General features: G+C 52.6%; 7 protein-coding genes across 7 annotated transcripts; 3 read left to right on the top strand and 4 right to left on the bottom strand.

Moving 5' to 3' along the window:
• Window positions 1–4,433: 4,433 nt before the first annotated feature.
• Window positions 4,434–6,765, bottom strand: CLUP02_11486 (retinal pigment epithelial membrane protein; the record flags this gene model as incomplete). Its single annotated transcript, XM_049290454.1, has 3 exons — window positions 4,434–6,252; window positions 6,314–6,378; window positions 6,538–6,765. Coding segments are annotated over 3 exons (2,112 nt in total), but the record flags the coding sequence as incomplete, so codon positions are not given.
• Window positions 6,766–8,187: 1,422 nt separating this feature from the next.
• On the top strand, window positions 8,188–9,063 carry CLUP02_11485 (bacteriorhodopsin; the record flags this gene model as incomplete). The annotated part of the gene is made up of 1 exon (XM_049290453.1): window positions 8,188–9,063. One exon carries the CDS (start codon window positions 8,188–8,190, stop codon window positions 9,061–9,063), a length of 876 nt encoding a protein of 291 aa, XP_049147598.1.
• Window positions 9,064–10,478: 1,415 nt separating this feature from the next.
• CLUP02_11484 (uncharacterized protein) lies at window positions 10,479–13,087 on the bottom strand (the record flags this gene model as incomplete). Its single annotated transcript, XM_049290452.1, has 5 exons — window positions 10,479–11,412; window positions 11,485–11,648; window positions 11,722–11,931; window positions 11,985–12,842; window positions 12,995–13,087. The coding sequence occupies 5 exons, from the start codon at window positions 13,085–13,087 to the stop codon at window positions 10,479–10,481; spliced, it is 2,259 nt and encodes a 752-aa protein (XP_049147597.1).
• A 513-nt stretch (window positions 13,088–13,600) lies between these two features.
• Window positions 13,601–14,295, top strand: CLUP02_11483 (uncharacterized protein; the record flags this gene model as incomplete). The annotated part of the gene is made up of 2 exons (XM_049290451.1): window positions 13,601–13,614; window positions 13,947–14,295. 2 exons carry the CDS (start codon window positions 13,601–13,603, stop codon window positions 14,293–14,295), a joined length of 363 nt encoding a protein of 120 aa, XP_049147596.1.
• A 1,304-nt stretch (window positions 14,296–15,599) lies between these two features.
• Window positions 15,600–16,043, top strand: CLUP02_11482 (uncharacterized protein; the record flags this gene model as incomplete). Its single annotated transcript, XM_049290450.1, has 1 exon — window positions 15,600–16,043. One exon carries the CDS (start codon window positions 15,600–15,602, stop codon window positions 16,041–16,043), a length of 444 nt encoding a protein of 147 aa, XP_049147595.1.
• Window positions 16,044–16,309: 266 nt separating this feature from the next.
• CLUP02_11481 (endoribonuclease L-PSP) lies at window positions 16,310–16,791 on the bottom strand (the record flags this gene model as incomplete). The annotated part of the gene is made up of 2 exons (XM_049290449.1): window positions 16,310–16,620; window positions 16,680–16,791. 2 exons carry the CDS (start codon window positions 16,789–16,791, stop codon window positions 16,310–16,312), a joined length of 423 nt encoding a protein of 140 aa, XP_049147594.1.
• A 733-nt stretch (window positions 16,792–17,524) lies between these two features.
• On the bottom strand, window positions 17,525–19,571 carry CLUP02_11480 (metal ion transporter metal ion transporter; the record flags this gene model as incomplete). The annotated part of the gene is made up of 4 exons (XM_049290448.1): window positions 17,525–18,389; window positions 18,442–18,716; window positions 18,789–19,027; window positions 19,112–19,571. 4 exons carry the CDS (start codon window positions 19,569–19,571, stop codon window positions 17,525–17,527), a joined length of 1,839 nt encoding a protein of 612 aa, XP_049147593.1.
• Between the last annotated feature and the right edge of the window lie 392 nt (window positions 19,572–19,963).

Genomic DNA, 19,963 nt, shown 5'->3' with positions numbered 1-19,963 from the left:
GCAGAGTGTGGGAGGAGGACTTGCATGGAGGGCATTGGAGAGAGTGGATTGGATGTGAGGTATCTTCTGTTACCTGGTATCAACAAAAGCTGCGCGGTGTGCCTTGTAGAGATAGGCACTTTGGGTCAGGTACGTAAAGTAAGGTACTTTGCCATATACCTTGATCGAAGATATGCTGGATATGGAGTGACAAAGTGGGCGGGAAGCTTGGCAAATCGCAGGGGAGTGAATAGGTGACAAGGTTACGGAGTAGATGTGTTCACGATGGGGGTGTGTCTGGAGTCCTGGCTTTTTTGCGGCTTGCAGCTGTGGACGAAACGAGACGTCAAGGTTGTGCTTGACAGAAGAAACGATAAACGGCAAAACGGGAAAGGCGTGACGAGAGGAAGCAAATTGAAGATGATGCGGGGGATGGCTGAGTATACCGAAAACAACGCCCGTGGATGCAGATGCGGCAATCCAAAGGGGACGGGAAGGAAAGGTACCTGATACTTTCACGGATGCTCCTGCCTTCCATGATTGCGATGCAGCTGCAAGCAACGGGAAGGCACACTGTTCGTTCAGGTTGTCTGTTTCCTTCCCATTCCATTTCCATTTCCTCAAGATGGCTACTTTACTCTGGTACTGCGCAGGCAAGTGCCACCAACTTGGAAGACAGAAGAGACCGGCTGCCAGAGTGACGGGACTGACAGGCCAAATTGAACAAGAAAGGGAAAGCACTAAGACTCGAAGCGGCGCAAGCAACGACAAGTGAGCAGTTGCCAAGACGAGCTTCCTCCAGTCGCCGTCAGCGCCTCCGTGTTCCCCAGCGGTCTCGTGCCGGCGAAACTGTGGAAACGGTGCAATCCAGCCCACTGGATCGACTAACAATGACAGCTCTGAGGTACCTGGCTGACGGCGCAGTCCGCAGCAACATTGTGTGACGCATCAGTCGTCACAGCCCCTGAAGCATGGTGGCAATCACTGGAAGGTCCGCTGTAGCGTCAGGTCGGATCACTCATTGAGGTACGCAGCTGAGAGAATGCCTTGGATGGTGACTGTGTGAGGTAAGTATCGTGGTAAGGTATCCTCAAGGTAAGGTAAGGCGAGGCGAGAAACGGTGCTGATGATGGGAACGCGCAGGCCCGGGGTGGAGAAGCAACGCAGCGGCGCCGCCAAGGAGCACCGATGTCCGCCCAGCGCGGGCTGGTCGTCGTCATCAGGGAAGGAGGGAACCCGCCATCCAATCATGGCTTCGGCAAGTGGCTGGGGTGTCGGGGCCGTTTCTGGCCAGCTGATAGCTGATAGGGGCGGCCACTGCGACCAGAGTGGCTGTGCAAACCATTCGCTTCATCCAAACCGTCTTGCTCTCTGAGGCCAAGAACACCAAACTCTTGGTCATCCAGACTACCAGTCGTCGGAATCTTTGCTTGTCAATCCTGTCAGTTGTACATACGGATACGCTACCTGAAGCTTCTGATCAGGTACCTGACTTTGGATACAAGCACGCAATGATCCGTTCGTTTTCCAGTCCCAACTTCCACGGCCATCATCCTCACTGCCAATGTCATCCCTGCTCATTCAAGTCATTCGATTGGTCAAATGGCACGCGGCTCTTGGCAAGCTGCGCTAGTGCCCCCAGCCCCACTACCCTGATTTCGTTCGAGAAGAAGAAAGGAAGTACGGATAATGCCTGGCAAGTTGCAAGTGCTTGACTGCATCTTGCCAATTGAATGTCTCGTTGGCAGCTGTTCTTTCTCAATCCAACACCTTTGTGCGCTTATCTGCGGGTATTCCTCTTCTGAGGTATCCGAACCGAATCATGTACTTTTTCCCCCTTCACATCCTCAGCGCGCTTCATTTGGCCCCCCAAATGTGCCTTGTCCAGAGCGACATTAGATGACATTCGTTCCTTCCCCACCAGACCAGACATTAATGGACTGACGAAGGGCTACCCTTGCAAACCTTGCGAAACCTTGCGACGGCCATCTCGCCTTCGCAATGGTACGGAGCACTGAGTACGGAGACAGTCGCAGCATGTTCCGCCAAGCTTCACCTTTGCTCATCGTATCCTCTGATAGACAGCCACAGACCGATATCTTAGGTAGCTTACATCATACCAAGAAGTCTAGCTAGCCCACGTGCCTTGCTTTCCATCTACCAACATTACGCATACATTCGACTCGCCTCGCTTTACCGCGTTTTCTTCCGCCCGAGCTGTTTGGTTGCTAGGATTGTTTTCTCTCACTGTCGTGACTGGCTTGCTTCCGCTTTCCAGCAAAGACGGGACCATTGCCAAACACACCAAACAATGGGAACGTCCAGACGCTCATGGAGAAACAAGACCCAAATGTTGGTTGGATTGACTGTCACAATTCCTGTGTGGTCTTTCCAAGGCTTGTCGACACCCACAGCCAATCGCGCAATTCCGCACCTCATCCACTTATCTTCCCAAAGTGGTAGGTGAGTCCAACCTGAGGGACCTGCCATTTGGATCGAAACAGAGTACCTAAGACGGATACTTCAACGCCCGGCGGGATTTCTTGCTGACCTTGCATTTCCAAACACCGCTAGAACCAGTCTTCTCTTCTTCCTCTTCCACCGACTTCTGCGCAGACGTACAAAGTACACAAAGTTCCAACTTTAGGGAAGCGTACGTGTTCTGCAGTGTCATGTTTGGGACCATTTCCGCCTCGACTTTCCCTACTGAAATTCAAACGCTGAATGCCAAACGCCAAGAAAAATGCGTCTCCTCAGCTTCATGGTGGCCACTGGAGACGAGGAAGAAATGCCTGCTCAAGTTCAATTATCCAAACCTGCGTCAGGATACGAATGCATACTTCCCTCAAGTCTACACGGTACAACACTGCGAAAGAAGCGCCAACCAAGGACGGCAGCTCAAACATTGTCGACGCAGTGGATCTCTTCTGGGCCAGTCTGCTACGCCGAAACAAGCCTGCATAGCAATTCTCAATCCTCTTGCAGTCCCACGTCCACATGATATCATGAGCAGCCACTCAGCTCAACGATACTATCAGATCACCAAGGAATGCAGAATGGCCAAGTTTCAGCAATGTACACGCTATGCCTGGGGAGCCTTGCTACATAGCAAACGCCCCGGCAATTGCTGCCACGTATCGACCAGTTCGCTCTAGACCATGACTGTGGACAAGTCACAACCAATCCACCACACCTTGCAGCAGCCCCGTTTGGCATTTGCTAAGCTTAACTGCCCCAAACTTTTGCACCAATCCGACGGCTCTGTTCCCGGTACGGACCTTAGATCTGTCTGCCGCCAGATGCAAGTGTGGGGGCCCTCCATGCTGCCAACCCTTGGCTAACCCTCACTGAAGGTCTCGTCTGCCTGGGAATGGAAACATTTCGAGAGGTCAAAAAAGGCACATGGGACCGCATACGCTATACCAACATGAACCATGGGCCCATCCAAATGCCGGGGAACCTGGGGGAAGAGGAGGGGTAAAAGGAATCTTGCCCAGGAAGACGCGGGGGAACAATGTCCATGAGCCATGGCGCGCCATTTCACGCACGATGCCCGGGGATGGTCTTGGAAGTTGATCTACCTTACAGTCTCGGAGCCCAAAAGTTGAATGTTAGACGCCGAACACTCGCCGTCCCTGGATTGACTGTCGATGCCCTTCAGCACTGCCCTGCGGGGTCATTTCTCGGCACTCACCAAATGTCTGGGCATCGCCAGACCATCTCAAAATCCAACATGTATCGCCGGAAGATATCGCGGCGAAAAAAGAGTCGTCGGCGGCTACAGAAACGGATGTCGTTGAGATTGACGCTTTTCCGGCCCTGAGCCTCAACATGCTCTTGATGAGGGGGATTTGCAGTCCAGGGCCGGGGAGGAGAAGCGAAGGGGGGCAGGTTCCGGGGCGCTGGGCAGCGAACTTGCGGCATGGGGCGCAAGGTGCAATGCGGCCCTAAAGCGCACCACAGGAAGCGTTGAGGAGCAAGGTCCAGCCTCCAACGGCCCCAGCCAGAATCCAGTGGCTGCCACCTCAGGGCCGGCGACGCAAGTTTCAGTTAGGGGCGGTTGCGCCGTGAGGCCATGGTGCCAGGTGGGTGTGCACACAGCGTTGGTGTGACTAGCGATCGGCTGGTGGGTAGGGCAACCTGAATCTCGCCGACTTAACAACTGCCAGCCAGTACGAGTGGAAGTGATCTTTCAGGCTGTTTCTCGAAATGGCCAGCCTCGGATGAGGAACTGGATGCTTCCAGTCTGAAAGTGCCGAGTTTTCTGTCTCATCATCCACTGAAGCGTACGGCCAATTGACCCAAGGTTCACATTTACCCAAAGAGGCCATTACTTCTTCTCTGCTCGCTAGAAAACAAATGGTATCATAGAGGAAATTTTCCGCCAGCTGATAACGAGACAGGCCCAGTATCCTTTCAACCAACCTCGGACGAACTTTTCCCATGCTGAATGACTACGAAGCCAGCGTCCTTACCTTCTCGAATGGCTTCTGCCCATCAATCTCTTCTTCGCTAAACCAAGTTCCATGCAATCCGTACGGTACACGCTGCGGCAACTTGATCCGAGCCACGACCTCCTTCATTTCTTTCGCGTCAATTATCCACAACTCGCTCGCGGCCTCGGGCACACATTCACCCTGTTCATCGAGCTGATCTTCATTAAACACGTATGTCAACAACCAACCGTCGTCCTCGGAGTCTGGTTCACGCCGAGGCACAAATCTTGGCTCTTGCGCATACCACCCGACGGGCATTCGGAAGAGCTTGATAGGGTCTTGAGGATCCTGGCTCTCCATGACCTGGGCAATGCTACGTGTATCGACACAGCCTTTCACCGGCTGTGGTGGTTGTGCCACGCCTCTTGCTATCAGTGTTCGAACGTCGAACTTGGCCAAGTGGTCGATCTTTGCAGCTTTGCCAAGGGCAACTGTATAAGATGCCTCGCCGGTTGAGCATCCGTAAACGTATCGAGCTTCCTGCATTGAGTACGCTGGTGCGACGGATGGAAACTCCAAGGAAATGGCCGATAGAGCCCACTGGTGTCTGATGTTGTATTGGATCCCGGGGATGGCCGACAGTGGGAAACTGTAGTAATACAATCGGCACTGCTCCTCCTCAGCGTACTCAGGAGGCACCGGCTTCATCTCTGGCGTGGGAAGGTTGCCGGCGCTGAAAACCATGGATGCGGAAGTAAGCCGACAGGCCACGAGATTAACCGACACACGAGGACCGTTAACATCTGTCTGCGATGAAATCGAGTCCCAGCAGTTGGCGGTGTGAAAAATTGTGCACGGGTTGGTCTCGAACCATTGAACGGCATCCGGCTGGTGTCGTGGGAAGACTCCGAAGCGTGACCTGCCTGCCGAATCGTACGACAAGCTTGGGACTCCGCGAATCAGGTTCATGGTATCCAGCGACAGCGGCAGGTCCATGATGACTGTGTGTTGTCTTGATACCCCAAAGTCGTGCATCATCTTAGGTGACTCGACTCCAGGAACCGGTAAGTCGAACACCGGAGAGCGGCCAGGCCCGGACTTTGGCGTCGCTGGCACGACGGAGTAACGCACAAATGGCTGGACGAAGGTCGCGTGGAACGTAATGAGCTCTTTCGTTACCGGGTCAACTCGCGGATGAGCAGTGGTCCATTCTCGCATGAAGGATACGACACCTCTGCCCCCAAAGCCACTCTCGGTGCTTTGTCGCGGTTCGTTTTCTGCTGTCCTTCCGTTGAACCAACCAATAGTCTCCAAGCTCGGCAACGCGAATCTGAGAGGGGGGCCGCTTTCACACGTTGCCAATGCTCTCCCATTGTGAAATAGGACACTGGTGTTGGCGACGCTGATCTTTTTGATAGGACGACCGAAACCTGGGAGTCGCGAGAGGACTACCAGGAACACGGTTCGGAAAACCTCGAAGAGGATGCGAAACATGCTCACGGCAGGATTCACCAGTGTCGCAATACTTGGAACTACTGGTCGCCGCAGGTATTTGTTGGTTTTTGCGTGGCAGTAGACGTCGGTCAACAGGTATTGGTTGACAAATTCCGGCTGGACCAAAGTGTTCTTTTCACCTGCCCGGCGGAATAGAACACCACTAAGCATGCCATCCCCATCGAACCAGTGCGCCGCTCGGCTCGCATCATCGTTCGTCACCGGGTTGCCTCCATTGCGGACATACTGGCCTCCTGCTAGATCAGAAGGGATCGTGCCCTCATGGCTGCAGGGAGTCAAGGGGAGGCAGGATTGAATCGGCGCAAAGTTCCCTGACAGGTAACTACGCGAGGAAGCAGTCAGAGATCAGCTATGAGTAAAAGGGCTAAGCAATATGGACTCACGGATGACGAGCATTCTCGTCTCCCCGACATTCGTCTGTCATCTTCGCGTGTAGAGCAGACGTTGCCTAGCCAAGGTACATGCGATATTGTCTGTCATGAACATGTAGGCTCAACTTCGGCGATGAAAGGCAATGTCGAGTTGTCAATAACGACCGGTCGACTCAGACAGCAGGTCTGAAATGTCTTTTGTGAAGCTGACTAGAGTTCAGGGACGGCTGTCGTACTTCAGAATTCCAGGCACAGTTGAAGGTGGGTTGTATCGCCTGGCCGACGTTGCCCGGGATGGTTTCCTGATTGCGCTCGAACATTGGACCACCATTCCCATCCGTGCTCGAACTGCCGACAGACTGCCCATCAATTGATTCTGGCTTGATGACGACATCAGACGACGAGGAACTCGGAAGTTCGGAAGTGCTTATGACCTTTCTCCTCTCTAGTGTGCGGTCCAGGTCGTCTACGCAAATAGTTTCGGATCCGGTTTGAGTTGGACGCGTGGAGACATGCCGCAAGCTTGCCTTTGCTCACGCCCTGCTACAGCTATGGTAATCAGTCAACGGAATGCGATTCCCAATGCCTCCATAACACATGCGGCCGCCAACTCGTCAAAGAGACTTCGCGTGTAAGTTCGGCTCGAAAAGATCTGCAACTTAGTGCGAACCACGACTGTGCAGCACATGGTCACCAGACCTGTTTTGACACAAGGGTGGCAGGCATCGTGGACATGAGACAGATCGCGCACACAGCTTGGCGATCGGCAAACCAAGCAGAAGCCAAATTTGTTTTCTTCCTTATGGCTGCCTCTAGAATAAAGCTAATGATGTCTTGCCAGCCGTTGGAGCGTTAGCCTGAAGAAAAGCTGGACGGGCTAGACCTACTATCCCGTCTGCTGCCAAGTCTTTCGGGCTTTGCGCTGCAGACATCAAATCACTTGCCGGCGCTAGCTCCGGCTTAGTGGGGCCGGGAATACCACTCGGCAGCTTCCGGCCTAGAAACCGGCAAAAGTGGTGACTTCATCGACCTCCAATCCTTTCTTGTTGCGCCAACCGCCTTACGTGCCTACGTCGGAAGTTTGTCACAATCGCACTACTTCGAGGCGAAGAAAAAAAAACTATTTTCAAATCATTCCCCAGTCGCACTGAGTGAATTACTTTGAAGAGGGGTCGTTTTCGTTCTGGCGCTGAGCAACTCTCCGCTTCAAGTCTGACAACCAGGGTTACAGCCTCCTGCCGTCATGGACTCGTCAAGGATTTGCGCGGGGAGAGAGTTTACAACTCATTTGATCTCATTCGCCTGACCCCGCTTCTAGGCTGAAGGACGAGTGGCAGAATCCCTTTGCGTTGCAGTCGTTTCTGGACGGTTGACACTGTTGACAGGGACGGCTCGAGCTTGGAATACCATAGCGCCCGTCTTGGCCCAATAACCGGTGCTAGCCTAGTCTCACCTGCGAGGGTGTCGCGCTGTTTGGGCTACGGCGAAGCTACTCTTCCATCGCGATGGTGTCCTCGCGTCGACGACTAGCCTATCGTCTACAACTTGCGGTAGGTTGGTGTTTCGAGTCTAAACGTCATCCAGAGCTCATGGAAATCTCAATACCACCTATCCCCTCTTCGTCTGGGTGAAGTCATCCGACATGGCTAGATGCGGATCACCCGGCAGGGGCTTTTGGGATCGCGTTAGCTCGGGCCTAAATCTGATGTTGGCCGAGGACAACAGATGAAGATATATGGCATGTAGCAGCCCCCTCACTATATGGATAGGAGAATAGAAAGCAGCATCAAAACATTTCCTGGCATACTCAACCAGTAGCTCTTTCCTCGAAGTCTCCCGCCAGCTTGCAATTGACACAGAAAACCGAGCTGTGAACAACACTCACAATGGCGAACGATGCTCTCAACACCAACTCCCGCGTTGGCCAACAAGCCGACCTGGGCATCTCAGCCCGCGCTTCGGACTGGTACTTTGCCGTCTGCGCGATTATGGCGTTTTCCACACTCGTTTTTCTTGGAATGGGTTTTACCAAGCGAGAGACGCACCGTCTCTTCCACTACATCACCGCCACGATTACCTTTGTCGCTTGCATAGCGTACTTCTCCATGGGCGCCGGGCTGGGCCAGGTCCCCATCCAGGTTGAATTCCCCCGCAACAACAGCCAAGTTGGCGGCGCCGGCACACGCGAGATCTACTACGTGCGATACATCGACTGGTTCATCACCACCCCGCTGCTGCTACTGGACCTGCTTCTCACTGCCGGTATGCCCTGGCCTAGCATTATGATTGCCCTCCTCGCCGACGAGATCATGGTTGTCACGGGCTTGGTCGGTGCCCTCACGAGCACCAGCTACAAGTGGGGCTACTGGGTGTTTGGCATGTTTGCCTTCTTCTACGTCGTTTACGCGCTCGTGATCGACGGACGGAAGCACGCTGGTGCGCTGGGCGGGCAGGTGAGCTCCACGTATCGCAACTGCGGTGTTCTCACCATTTTCTTGTGGTTCCTGTACCCCATCGCCTGGGGCGTCTCGGAGGGTGGTAACCTAATTCACCCCGACTCTGAGGCTGTCTTCTATGGTATTCTGGATGTTCTTGCGAAGCCCGGCTTCGGATTCCTCCTGCTCTGGGGGCACAGGAACATTGATCCCACCGCTCTGGGACTGCACATCCGCGAGCCTGGCCAGCCTAAGAACCGCCCTGTCGGCAGCCACGACGGAGACCACGGACACATTGGAGGTGCGGGGCCTAGCAACGGCTTGTAATGCCACTGCGTCATCGCAGTCATTAGTTTGGGGGTACGAAAAGGTCTCGGTTGAGGAGAGCTGGGTGCATTGCATCTACCTATCAGGGTAGCCATGGGGTTTGGAAAAGTTCCTTGGGTCTTTGCTAATCATGGGGTTACGTTTCTTATTGTTGACGGACGTTGGATTGATGTGGTTCACTCGCGGGCGCTTATATGCGTTGGCTTAATATCTGATCATGTAATGTTCATAGGAGTTGTTGTATGTAGGGAATTTCGTTTATACCCATAATCTAAGCGGCCGACTTCAATGTGACTGTAGTATTTAGCGGCACGCAATTACCTGGCGATTTGCCCGGCGATAGGCCTCTGAATGATCTTCTCAAAATTTGCATGTTAGCAGGACGCCAGGTAGACAGAAAGCCTTCGTGTTGGTAAGTGAGAGAGAGCGCGACCAACCTCCCACTGTGCATGAATGGGAATTCGTTTGGAGTTCTGAAGTGATGATCCCGTTTCATCTACGAACTAGGTAGGCAACTCACCTCAGGTGAATCAAGCTTTGCGGGGTAAAAAAAGGCTGGCTGTAAGTCAAAAATGCTGCACCTCACGAGGACTCAGGACTCAACTCTGAAAAAGGAGATTCGGGGCAATGGAATCTCCGAACAAAACCATAGCTTTGACTACGGCTTGCTAAATCTAGAAAACTTTATTGTGACAAGACGTGCCGTATCATAGCCGTCTGAAGATTGAGAAGGAGCTGAGGACGAGAATTTTATGCGTTGTTTTTGAATCTTTTTGTCAATGCTTTCCATGCTGGATTCACATTCTGTGAAAATGCATGTGGATTTAGAAAAGCTGAGAAGGCTGATGAGTTTCGAAAGCGTCCTATATTACCTAAAGTACAGAAATAGAAAAGTTGTAATCTAAGAAATCAGAGCTCCGGAGCTTTCTTCGATTATATTGTAAAAGGCCAGAGAAATCTCAGATCTGCGAATACATTGATGTAGCCCAGTCAAAAATAATAAAACATACAGAACGCCGCCACCCTTTTTTCTTCTTTCGTTTTTCCAAGATACGATCGATATGTCTGTTGGTGCGCCTGTACGGCAGTGGAAGATGCTGCTTCTTATGATTCATCGTACTATTACAAGACTCAATTGATTTCATCACTATCCTCATGGGACGGTGAACACTTGGTGATAAAAATTACGAGACTTCCGCAAAGGGTGGGTTTTCTAAGCATCTATGATACGTAGATTGTGGAAAAAGCTTCAGAGGACTAGAAGCCTGGCTGTCCGGTTTGGATTTGTATCTACTGAACTAGGTAGGTAAGGATTTCACGTCTACGCGAGGTAGAATCAGAACCTCTCGCGTCTTCAGGCCACAGTCTCCTAGCGCTTTTCTCTGTTCTTGTTTTGCTTTCTTCTTCTTTTTCTTTCACGGATTTTGCATTTCGAGATTCATGTCGAAATTCATCCCCGCCCAGAAGCTATCATCCATGAAACTCAGACCATTCTGCTCGCCAAGTTCACCGATAGAATCCGCCAGAGCGAATTGCGTGTTGAAAGCCGACTCCGATCCGCCGTGACTCAGCAACGCCCCCTGGAGCGTCTGGTCCGCCCCGCTGGACTCGTTCCACGTGAAGTCTTGGTCAATCATGATGATCAAGGGACACAGGCTCTGCTCTAGCGTCGGCTGCGGCTGCATAGAACTTGATACTGCACCATTGGTGTCGCTTTCTACCACCGCCGCCGATGCCGGTGCCGTTGGATCCGGATCCGGGTCCTTGCGGGCATCTTGCTCCTGCAGGATGGAGTTTGGCATCCGCTCCGGGTATTTCTGGTGCAGGTACTTGATCAGATCGGACCGCATCTTCGCGGCGGGACGCCAGGAGATGCCCAGCTCCGCCAGGACCTCCAGACACGCTTCAATGTAGACGGTACAACACGGCCTTCCCGTATTCGCAAACTCCGGGTCAGGGCTCGCGTACTGAATAAGCACCAGCGCTGCGGTGAGCGTGCAGTGCGTCGCGGTGATAGGGCTCCGCCGGAACGAGCCAAAGACCTGGCGGTACTTTTTGCCGGCGTGGCAGATACGTTTGGCCGACTCGATGCAGAGGACCTCTGCACGTTTAGCCGTGTCTGTTTTAAGGGCCGGGGGCGTGTCCTTGGATTTGAGGAGGAAGGGCTTGAAGAGGAGGATGCAGCAGGTGTGGTAGACCATGTGGAGGGTGTAGACTTGGGGCAGGTCGTTGTGTTTGTCGATGCGGAGGTCAGCGGGGAGTTCGTAGAACCAGGTTTTGAGCTCGAGGGTGCAGGATTGGAGGAAGGATATCCTTTGCGGGCCTTTGTAGAGTGGTTTTGGGGCGTATCTGAGGGGTTTGTTAGTTGCGTGTTCACCAAAAAGGGGAGAGATTGTGTGGGTGAAAGGGAAGCTGACGTACAGAGCCAGGAGGATGTTCTCAAGGATTCGACAGAGGCCTATTAGACCGCGGTGTACGAGGACCTTTTTATTGCATCTGTCTACGTCGCATGAGTCGTTTGTTGCTGCAGCACTCATTTGTTCCGGTGTGTATGTTGACGGTAAATGGACAGCGCCTTGGACATCCTGCATCACAATGTCAGTACAGACAGTACTCTCATAGATGTTTGAACATGCGACATAGCGGAATAGATCTTACCAAAAGACTACAGACTCGCCCCGTGTATATGGCGGCAAGTTTGTCGTCACAGTATAGGGCCCAATAAATCTGTCGTCTCAACTCTACTTCTTCGTTGGACATGTGGCACGTGCCAGACAACGACGACGCGTCAAGGTTGAGTCCCATGTCAAGAGCTAGTCGATTTGCCATTCCTTGGTGTAGCCATCCGGCAGCATCGCATCCGTAGGACTATTTGTAGTGAGCATAGGAAACTTGGCAATTAGTTCCATCCATAAAGATACCACATAGACCCCGACCAAAATGGACATTGACTGAATTGTCGTGATGTTCGGTCGTTTCATGTCATAATGTAAAAGGACTTCAGCTTTCTGGAGAAAGACTTTGCCGGCCGAGTTTTGGTCGTCTGGGATGGAACGGGTGTCGGTCCTATCGGAGTAGCGTGATCCCAGAGCAAGTATACAGTTGAGTAAACAAGGACTAAAGAAGCGACCCCGCGTTCTCATACTCTCTCTGAATAGCTTCTCATCAACCACTTGGCACCAGGGGTTTTGATACTCAAAGAACAAGTCTATCAGTTCTGTAGTAAGATCATCCGGGTAGACGTCTGCCTCCAGAGGAAGGATGTAACGGTTAGTCTCCGTGGACTTGGATGTCAATGGGCTGCCATGATCGTCGGACTCGGGCGTAGATTCTAGAGACTTGTAAATAACCAACCAATCCGGGGATAATAATAAGCGATACGCACCACTCTGGAACTCTAAGCGGCCGCTCGCCGGGCCGAAGTATCGCATCTCTCCATCCTGATCATAGTTCACCGATTCATCCAGGGAGAGAGCTCCTTCAAAGGTGGCACATAGGTCGTCAAAAGCCGAAACGCTGAGTCCAGCATCGCTACCGGTTGCTAAAGTGCTGGCGATGGACGGTAGTTGTGGTGCTGATCCGGTGGCCGAGAGCTGGGCGACGGCAGCCTCGACATCGATGGTGTGGGACTGCAACACGGCTTCCAGGAGATCGATCCGGTTTCTCAAAAGTTGTACGTATGTCTTTGAAGCAGGCTTACGGCCGTCCTCTTCACTCCTATAGAGACAATTGATGGCACGTTCGGAACATCGGCCACAAATGGGCCGCAGTCCATCACACTAAAAGTTGGCACCTTTCAGTCAGCATCATAGACTTTTAGCCAGACCATCAGCCCATTGTCTATACGAGTATCGCAATTCGTGTGTAGCCTGAACTCAGCCGTCAAAAAGGTGTGGGCTGATAGAATGGAAGGAAAATATATTCCACCCACCTTTGCCCTTCGGCGCCGACACTCCTCGCACGCCTTTGACGTGTACCTGCGCTTCGGTTGGCTTGCGGCCCGCTCCGACGACGCTTGGGGCATAGCAGCGAAGGAGAGGAGACACAAATAAGATGGGCAAGGGTCCTCCACCACGGATGATATAATCCTTTCTGATTCAGTCCGGGGACACCTTCGATTTTGGTTCAATGAGGAAAGTCGGACGCACAACGGTTGACACTTGGTAATAGTTCGCAATTTCTCTTGCCCGATAACCACGGCACTGAGATGGTCAAGGATGGGGCCAATCACATGGACTTGAATCAATGGATGAATAAGGAGCGGGGGAGGAATTCATATTCCGCCCTATGCGTCATGGCACCAATATCTTTCCATGACTTTTGAGCTAGAATTTCGTTGACAAAGAATTGAAATCCATTTCTTACAAGCCAAATCATGGTGTTGCTATAGAGAAACCCTCCCGTTTCCAGAGGCTCCGATGCTACCATTGAGGTTTTGCAAGATCAGCTACGCTGTGATGGCTTCCAGCTCCTGTCTGGAAGTGTATCCGGACGCTTTGATCACGCCGGGTGGGGCCGCGACGAGTAGGGAATCTTCATGGAGTTCTCCTGGTAAGATGCAAGTAAATTCTGTAAGATCTGTATGTTGAGATAAATACACGGGAAGCTCTGATTCTCCATGTCGGCTTGGAAGATGCGATAGCGAGAAAATGATTGCCTAGACAAGAGACATGGAGTCCCCAGTCCGAGAATAAGGCCACCTCCGGCCTTGGCCCGGAGATCAGATCGCGGAAGACCCAAAATAGAAGTCAGATAAGATCCCCGTGCGGATCAACACCGTGTCGGTTCATCTTATGCCGGGCCACCAACTTGATTACTCCCGTCTTTGTGAGGGAATGATTTCAATGCTCCTGAGATTTTCTGACGGTCTGAATTGTCGCCAGTCTCAAATTCTCGGTGCGCATGAACGGAAGGCGAGCTGAAGTGAAGGATTACCGGACCTCTGACGAACATGAAGGCTCTATCGCGTTCCTGATTCTCCAGAGCGCACAAGAGCATAACCTGGACCCCTACCTTGGAGCGCATGCTGAGCGCATATTGACGACGCGGCTCAGCCAAGGACACCGATACTCGATCGCAACGCCCCGAAATCGACATTCGCTTTTACAGCAACAACGAGGTGCAACCGTCAGCGCCATGACCGAGAGACACGGACAGACAGCGGGTCTGCGTTTTAGCGCGCGTGGAACGCACCGACGACACCTCAAGCATACCCTCGGCGCAGCGAACTAGCCATATTGTCGATCATAACAACGCCTGGCCTTACGTAGACACTCAGACGGTTGGTTTGAAGACTGGGTTAGGAGGTAATTGATTGGTGTATCCTCGAAGTCTTCGGGGGGAAACGCTTACTTGCAGAGACTTGATAAGTGTAATCCCGACCCGCGACGATCCCTCCCTGATGGCTGTCAACGGCTTACGCCGCAAAGGGGATTTTCTTTCACTAGATCATGTCTTCTTCGACGATGAGACAATCCTGAGGATATTTTCAGACTTCAATGTAATCTGTCGTGGACGATCTTGCAAGTGCAGGTCTCACTAAGCTGTGGTTGGGACGAAACTAGGGGTTTTGATGAGCTCCAGTAACCTCCAAGCTTGCGCAGGTGCCAAGTAGGGCTACAGCTCGAGTGCGCAGGCCGTGTGATGGGAATGCGGAGACTGCTCTCCAGAGACACGCGTAACTACAACTCTTATGCAACAAGATGCATGTCTCGGACGAACACCTGGGTGATGGGCATGTCTCACGCAGCATTCGGGAAGATGGTAGGGGCTTCGCGACCAAAGCTTCGGGACCAAACGCAAACAGCGAGAGCCACCGCAGCTGGGTCAAGGTTCGAGAGACATGGTTTTGGGACTGAAACATTTCCAAGAAAACATGTCCCTCGAGATAATTGTTCACTGTTTCTTCTCTCAACGCCACATGTCTATCCTACCAACCCAAATCCTTCTGTTTTCGTACCAATATCGAGAGTCTGTTAATCTTACCTGCGTTAACTAGAGCCCCCCACGGACTTCTCCACGGATGCCCGCCTTCTCTTCCCCTGGGCCCCTGAAAGAACAAACAAAACCCGAGCCCATTAGCGTGCAGCATCGAGGTCTCCTAGCGTCATGCTTCAACGTCCGGCTCGGCGGGAGCACGGTCGGGGCACGGCCGGCCCGGTGCCACTTAGCCTCCCTACTTGCGTCTCCTGCTACTTGCCCCCCGCGAACCATACCGTCCTGAACCGTCAGCGGCGCAACGGTCAGTTCACTCTTTCCATGGGGCTCCGATGGTTGGATTCAGAGTTAAGGATGAAGAAAGTATAGGGGGGAGAAGGGGGGCAGACGGTGTTGCATGGTATGGAAACCTCCAACCGTCCGAAATGATTGAGTTTGTTGCCCGCCTGAGCGAGGGGGAAAGAGAGACATCTATAAGAAGGTTCCTGCTTGCCTTTGGTCATCGTGCATTGCCAGCCTCGCCATTCATTACATACTTCAGCCAGGACTAATCATACTCACTTCTTCACGATACCTCGATCTTTCAAACCCCCACCAAAATGCCTTCCACCGTCGTCTCTACCCCCGTGCCCGCCGGCGTCGACCGCAACGCCGTCCTCTCCGCCATCCACAACCACGACCTGATGGTCAAGACCCTCTGCCCGGCTCTCATCTCCTACAACCTCGAGTCCGGCTCCGTCGGCGTCGGCCAGTCCGCCACCTACTCCGTCACTGACAAGAAGCCCATCGGCCAAACCACTTACCAGCTCACCATCACCAACCTCGAGGACGGCGTCGACACCCTCGTCAACGCTAAGCCCCCCGTCGGAACTCTCGTCATCAACGGCAGGTGGCGCATCGTCAACGAGGCTGCCGGTCTCATCCTCCGCGAGGAGGTCGACATCGAGGCCAACATGCTCATGAAGAAGATGGCCAAGGGCAACGTCGAGAAGACCCACCCCGAGCAGCACGCTGCTCTTCTGGTCCAGGCTGGCAAGGCATAAATGATGTATCAAAGCGACTATACCCCACTGGCTGAGTTCATCGCCTTTGGAACCCGCTCGGTGTGATTGGCGTTCAACGGATACTGGGATCTTGTGATGAGATTACCTCTGATACAATAATGGGAATATGACATTTTGGGATACTATAACATTTGCTCTCGCATGTGGAGCTGCTTAGAATCTTGTGTACCGAACCTTCGTGATTTGATCGTTCCTCATGATGTAGGTTGGCGAGAACTGGTTCTGAATTCACCCAATCTCAACGCTTAAGCCTTCGACGCTTCTTCGGGAACGTGAGCGACGACCTCGATCTCGACCCGCATATCGTCCTCCCCAAGCCTCGGTACTCCCACGCACGTCCAAATCGGCTTATGGTGCGGCATCCACTTTCTAAAATTCCGTACCATGGCTGCCAAAGCTTCGTCATTAATCGGCACATGGTATGAGTTGACTCGGAACACCTGTTCCCAGCCTGCTCCACCGGCATCCTTGAGATTGAGATCCACGTTGGCGAATGCTTGATCGATTTGGGCGTTAATTTCCTTGTAAAACTCGCCCGTTTTGGGATCCCATCCGCCTGAGTTATTGTGTCAAGTTGTGTTTGGATTTGAGACGATAATTGGAAGCGCGACATACCTTGACCAGAGCACTCAATGCGGTCGCCAATCTTCACTGCCTGGTTGTAGCTGAAACCCGCGAGATTTCTCTGGCCTACGCCTTCATAGGAATAATACTTGAGATGAGACATGTCGGCAATGTTCTTTTGGGCCGTTAAAGGATTGAGACGTGGTGACTAGGCTTTGGCTGAAAGAGAATCAGTACACGTAATGGCAGCGGCCTTGAGTTACGTCCTTGCGATTCGACAGTCGTTTTTATATAAGAATGGAGGTAGTTTGCGCAATCAATAAACCTCGACGTCATATAAAGACAGCGGAATCTATATTCCTCTACATGCGGAGCACCTTGGACTAAGGTAGCGCCTGACTCGAGCCGACCCGATTACCTATGCGGGGCCCCTCCGACTACAGAGTAAACACATCTAACTTCGGAACCTTTCTACTTTAACTGCTTTGTAACAGTTCCAAACAGGCTCTCCCATTTATCGTCATTGTGGAAGTTGATTACCTATTCCGCGATGTTACACACAAGCATGTCTGCATCCCCAATTTCTCTGCTCAAAAGGCAACATTTTCTGTGTGTGTATGAAATATCCCTTTCTTAGAGACACGATACTTTATGATAGAGGGTTGGACCTCGCCTAAAATACTGCTTGACTAAATACACTGGTTGAAAAGTGCAGTCGGATCAAAGCTAACAGAGTACAAAACCAAAGACAACTCAAAAGTCAAACACAGACAGAGCAGACCAAGTCAAAACTAAAGCAGAGACGAACGACTTTTGAGTCTCCATCTACACGCCATCATCGCGTTTACAGCAGAATTACCCCTCACCGGGCATACTGCTAGTTCTAATCCCTTCACTTACTCACCCTTGCCAAGCAGAACCAAGTTAGCCACGTTCATCGCGGCCATGATAACCCAAACCAAGACCGCAAAGCCAGCAGTGTACCACGAATTTGCCATCTTGACGGTACCGTCCGTAGGGATTGCTGTGGACTCTTCCTCGTCAGTCCCTGCACTACCGACCCTGAATCGGGCGCTGCCGCCCGGTCCATCCCGGACCGTCATGAACTTGTCTCTGCAAGTGAAGTAAATCAATGGCGCAGTAACAAACGGCAAAACGACACTAAGCACGACCTGCGAAGCATTCAATGCTTCGCTGACGCCCTTTCGCCCAACAGCGCCGGCAATAACAATGCTCGGCGTAACGCTGATACTCCGCGTCGCCAGGCGTCGTAGCCAAGGACGGACTTTCCAGTTCAGTGCGCCCTCGCTGACCATCTGCCCAGCAATGGTACACACGATACCCGCCGAGACGCCAGAGAGAAGCAGCGCGAGAGCAAAGATGGTGCCCGCCGCCTTGGAGATGGAGTCCGTGAGGAGTTGGTGGATGCTAAAGATGTCGGCGTCCGGTGCTTCGGGATTCCCGTACAGGGAGACGCCCGCGACGATGAGGATGGCGGAGTTGACGAAGAGGGCGAAGGTGAAGAGGGAGATGCTCAGCTCGGCGGTCGAGGTTTTGAGGGAGTGTTTGATTGCTTTGGCGGAGGGCACGTAGTAGCCTTTATCAATGCTATCGCCGTTGAGGTCGACTTCATCCATTTCGGGGGGTAGGAGGTTGTGTTTTGTATCGTATTCTCGGAGGCGGGCTTGGACGATGCCAGAGCCGAGGTAGAGGCTGTGCGGCATGACTGTTGCGCCCAGGATCCCGCAGGCTTGGTATAAACTACGTGCTGTCAGTAAGCCTGTTCTGGAGGAAAGGAGGTGGAGGGGATTACCCTTGAGACTCGACAACGGCACGCGATGGCAGATACCCCTGAAAGACTTCCCCAATCGGCGTATCCTTGATGAGGGAGAGCTGGATGCAGAAGCAGACGACCACGGCCAGCACCAGGCCGATGATGAAGTACTCAAAGATTCGCAGGCCTCTCATAGATCCGTGGGGCCGGTAAAAGATGAGAATGATCATGACGTCCAAGATGGAGATTGCGCATCCTGCAACGAGAGGTATGGCCGGCGCAAGCAGGTTCAGACCAATCGCGAAGCCAATCACCTGCCCAGCCGCATCACTTTAGTAAACTGAGGCCTTGGAGACGGAGACATAGCAAGTATCGACCACACTCACCTCGGCAATATCTGTTGCGATGATGGCAACCTCTGCGAATACGTAGAGGACGTAGTTCATCCATCGCGGCAAGAAGGCCCGACATGCTTCAGCCAGGTTGAGTCCCGTGACGGTACCAAGCTTGATACAGAGGCTCTGGAGGAAGATGGCAAAGAGGTTGGACAAGAGTACGACAAAGAGCAACCTGAAACGGTAGCTTGCTCCTGCAGCGACGTCTGTTGAATAATTTCCGGGGTCGACTGTGAAAGGTGAGGAAGGCTGTTAGTCAAGTTCACTACTTTTCGCGGGTATCCACGGAAGGAGAGAGCCAGGAAGAATCTCACTATACGCAACAGCAATCATGAACCCGGGCCCGATAAACGAGCCAAACTTCACAATGGCCTTCTTCAACCGAACGTACAAGGCCTCATGAATCTTGGGCGTGTCTCCTCCATCATCAGGGGGAAGTTGACGTGAGTGAAGGTTAGGGAGAGGGGTCGCGGGGACCTCCTCTCCCTCGGGTAGACCAAGTCCATTAGACTTGGTCGTCGCGGCCGCAGCCGCGGGGCCGGAGCCGCCTTTGCCCCAATCCACATCGTCATAGGACCGCGATATATCCCCGTCGCCCGTCCCGGATTCCCCCGCCAGCGATAGGCCCTTGCCATCCTCCCCTGGCTCTAGGGCCCTGGCGTTGACGATGCCGTTGAGGTCTTGGTTGGTGGTCAAGTCATTGGACAGATCATTCGGGCTCTGGTTGTAGCCCTCCCCCTCGTAGGGTTCGTCTGTACGAGATGGACGATTCATTGTTTCGCTGCACTGTACTCTAAAGCAAAGTGCTAAGGAAAGAAAGGCGTGAATGACTTCATGACACGCGTTGTCGTCAAATCTAGGGTTGTCGGCTAAGCGGCTACTCAAAACCCATGACTAATCACAAGACACACCTAGCGGGCCCGTCTAGTTTAACGTCGGCTATTGTTGCCATTATCTACAAAGATGCATAGAGAATGGTATTCACTCATTTTCTCTAGATACTCATCATTGTTTGATAGCAGAAGCCGCCACAAGATGAAAAAGTGGTTGTTTCCTAAAGCGGCAAGTACGCTATGCAGTCCACTTTTGCCAAGCAGCCAAGCAGACTAGAGAATTCAAGGTTGCATGCAGCCCAATACTCCAAGTGACCAGAAGCTCGGGACTTT

The sequence above is a fragment of the Colletotrichum lupini genome, chromosome 6, assembly GCF_023278565.1.
Source record: "Colletotrichum lupini chromosome 6, complete sequence".
Taxonomy (NCBI): domain Eukaryota; kingdom Fungi; phylum Ascomycota; class Sordariomycetes; order Glomerellales; family Glomerellaceae; genus Colletotrichum; species Colletotrichum lupini.
Note: the sequence above shows the minus strand (reverse complement) of the source record. Positions and strands in the feature narration are given on the sequence as shown.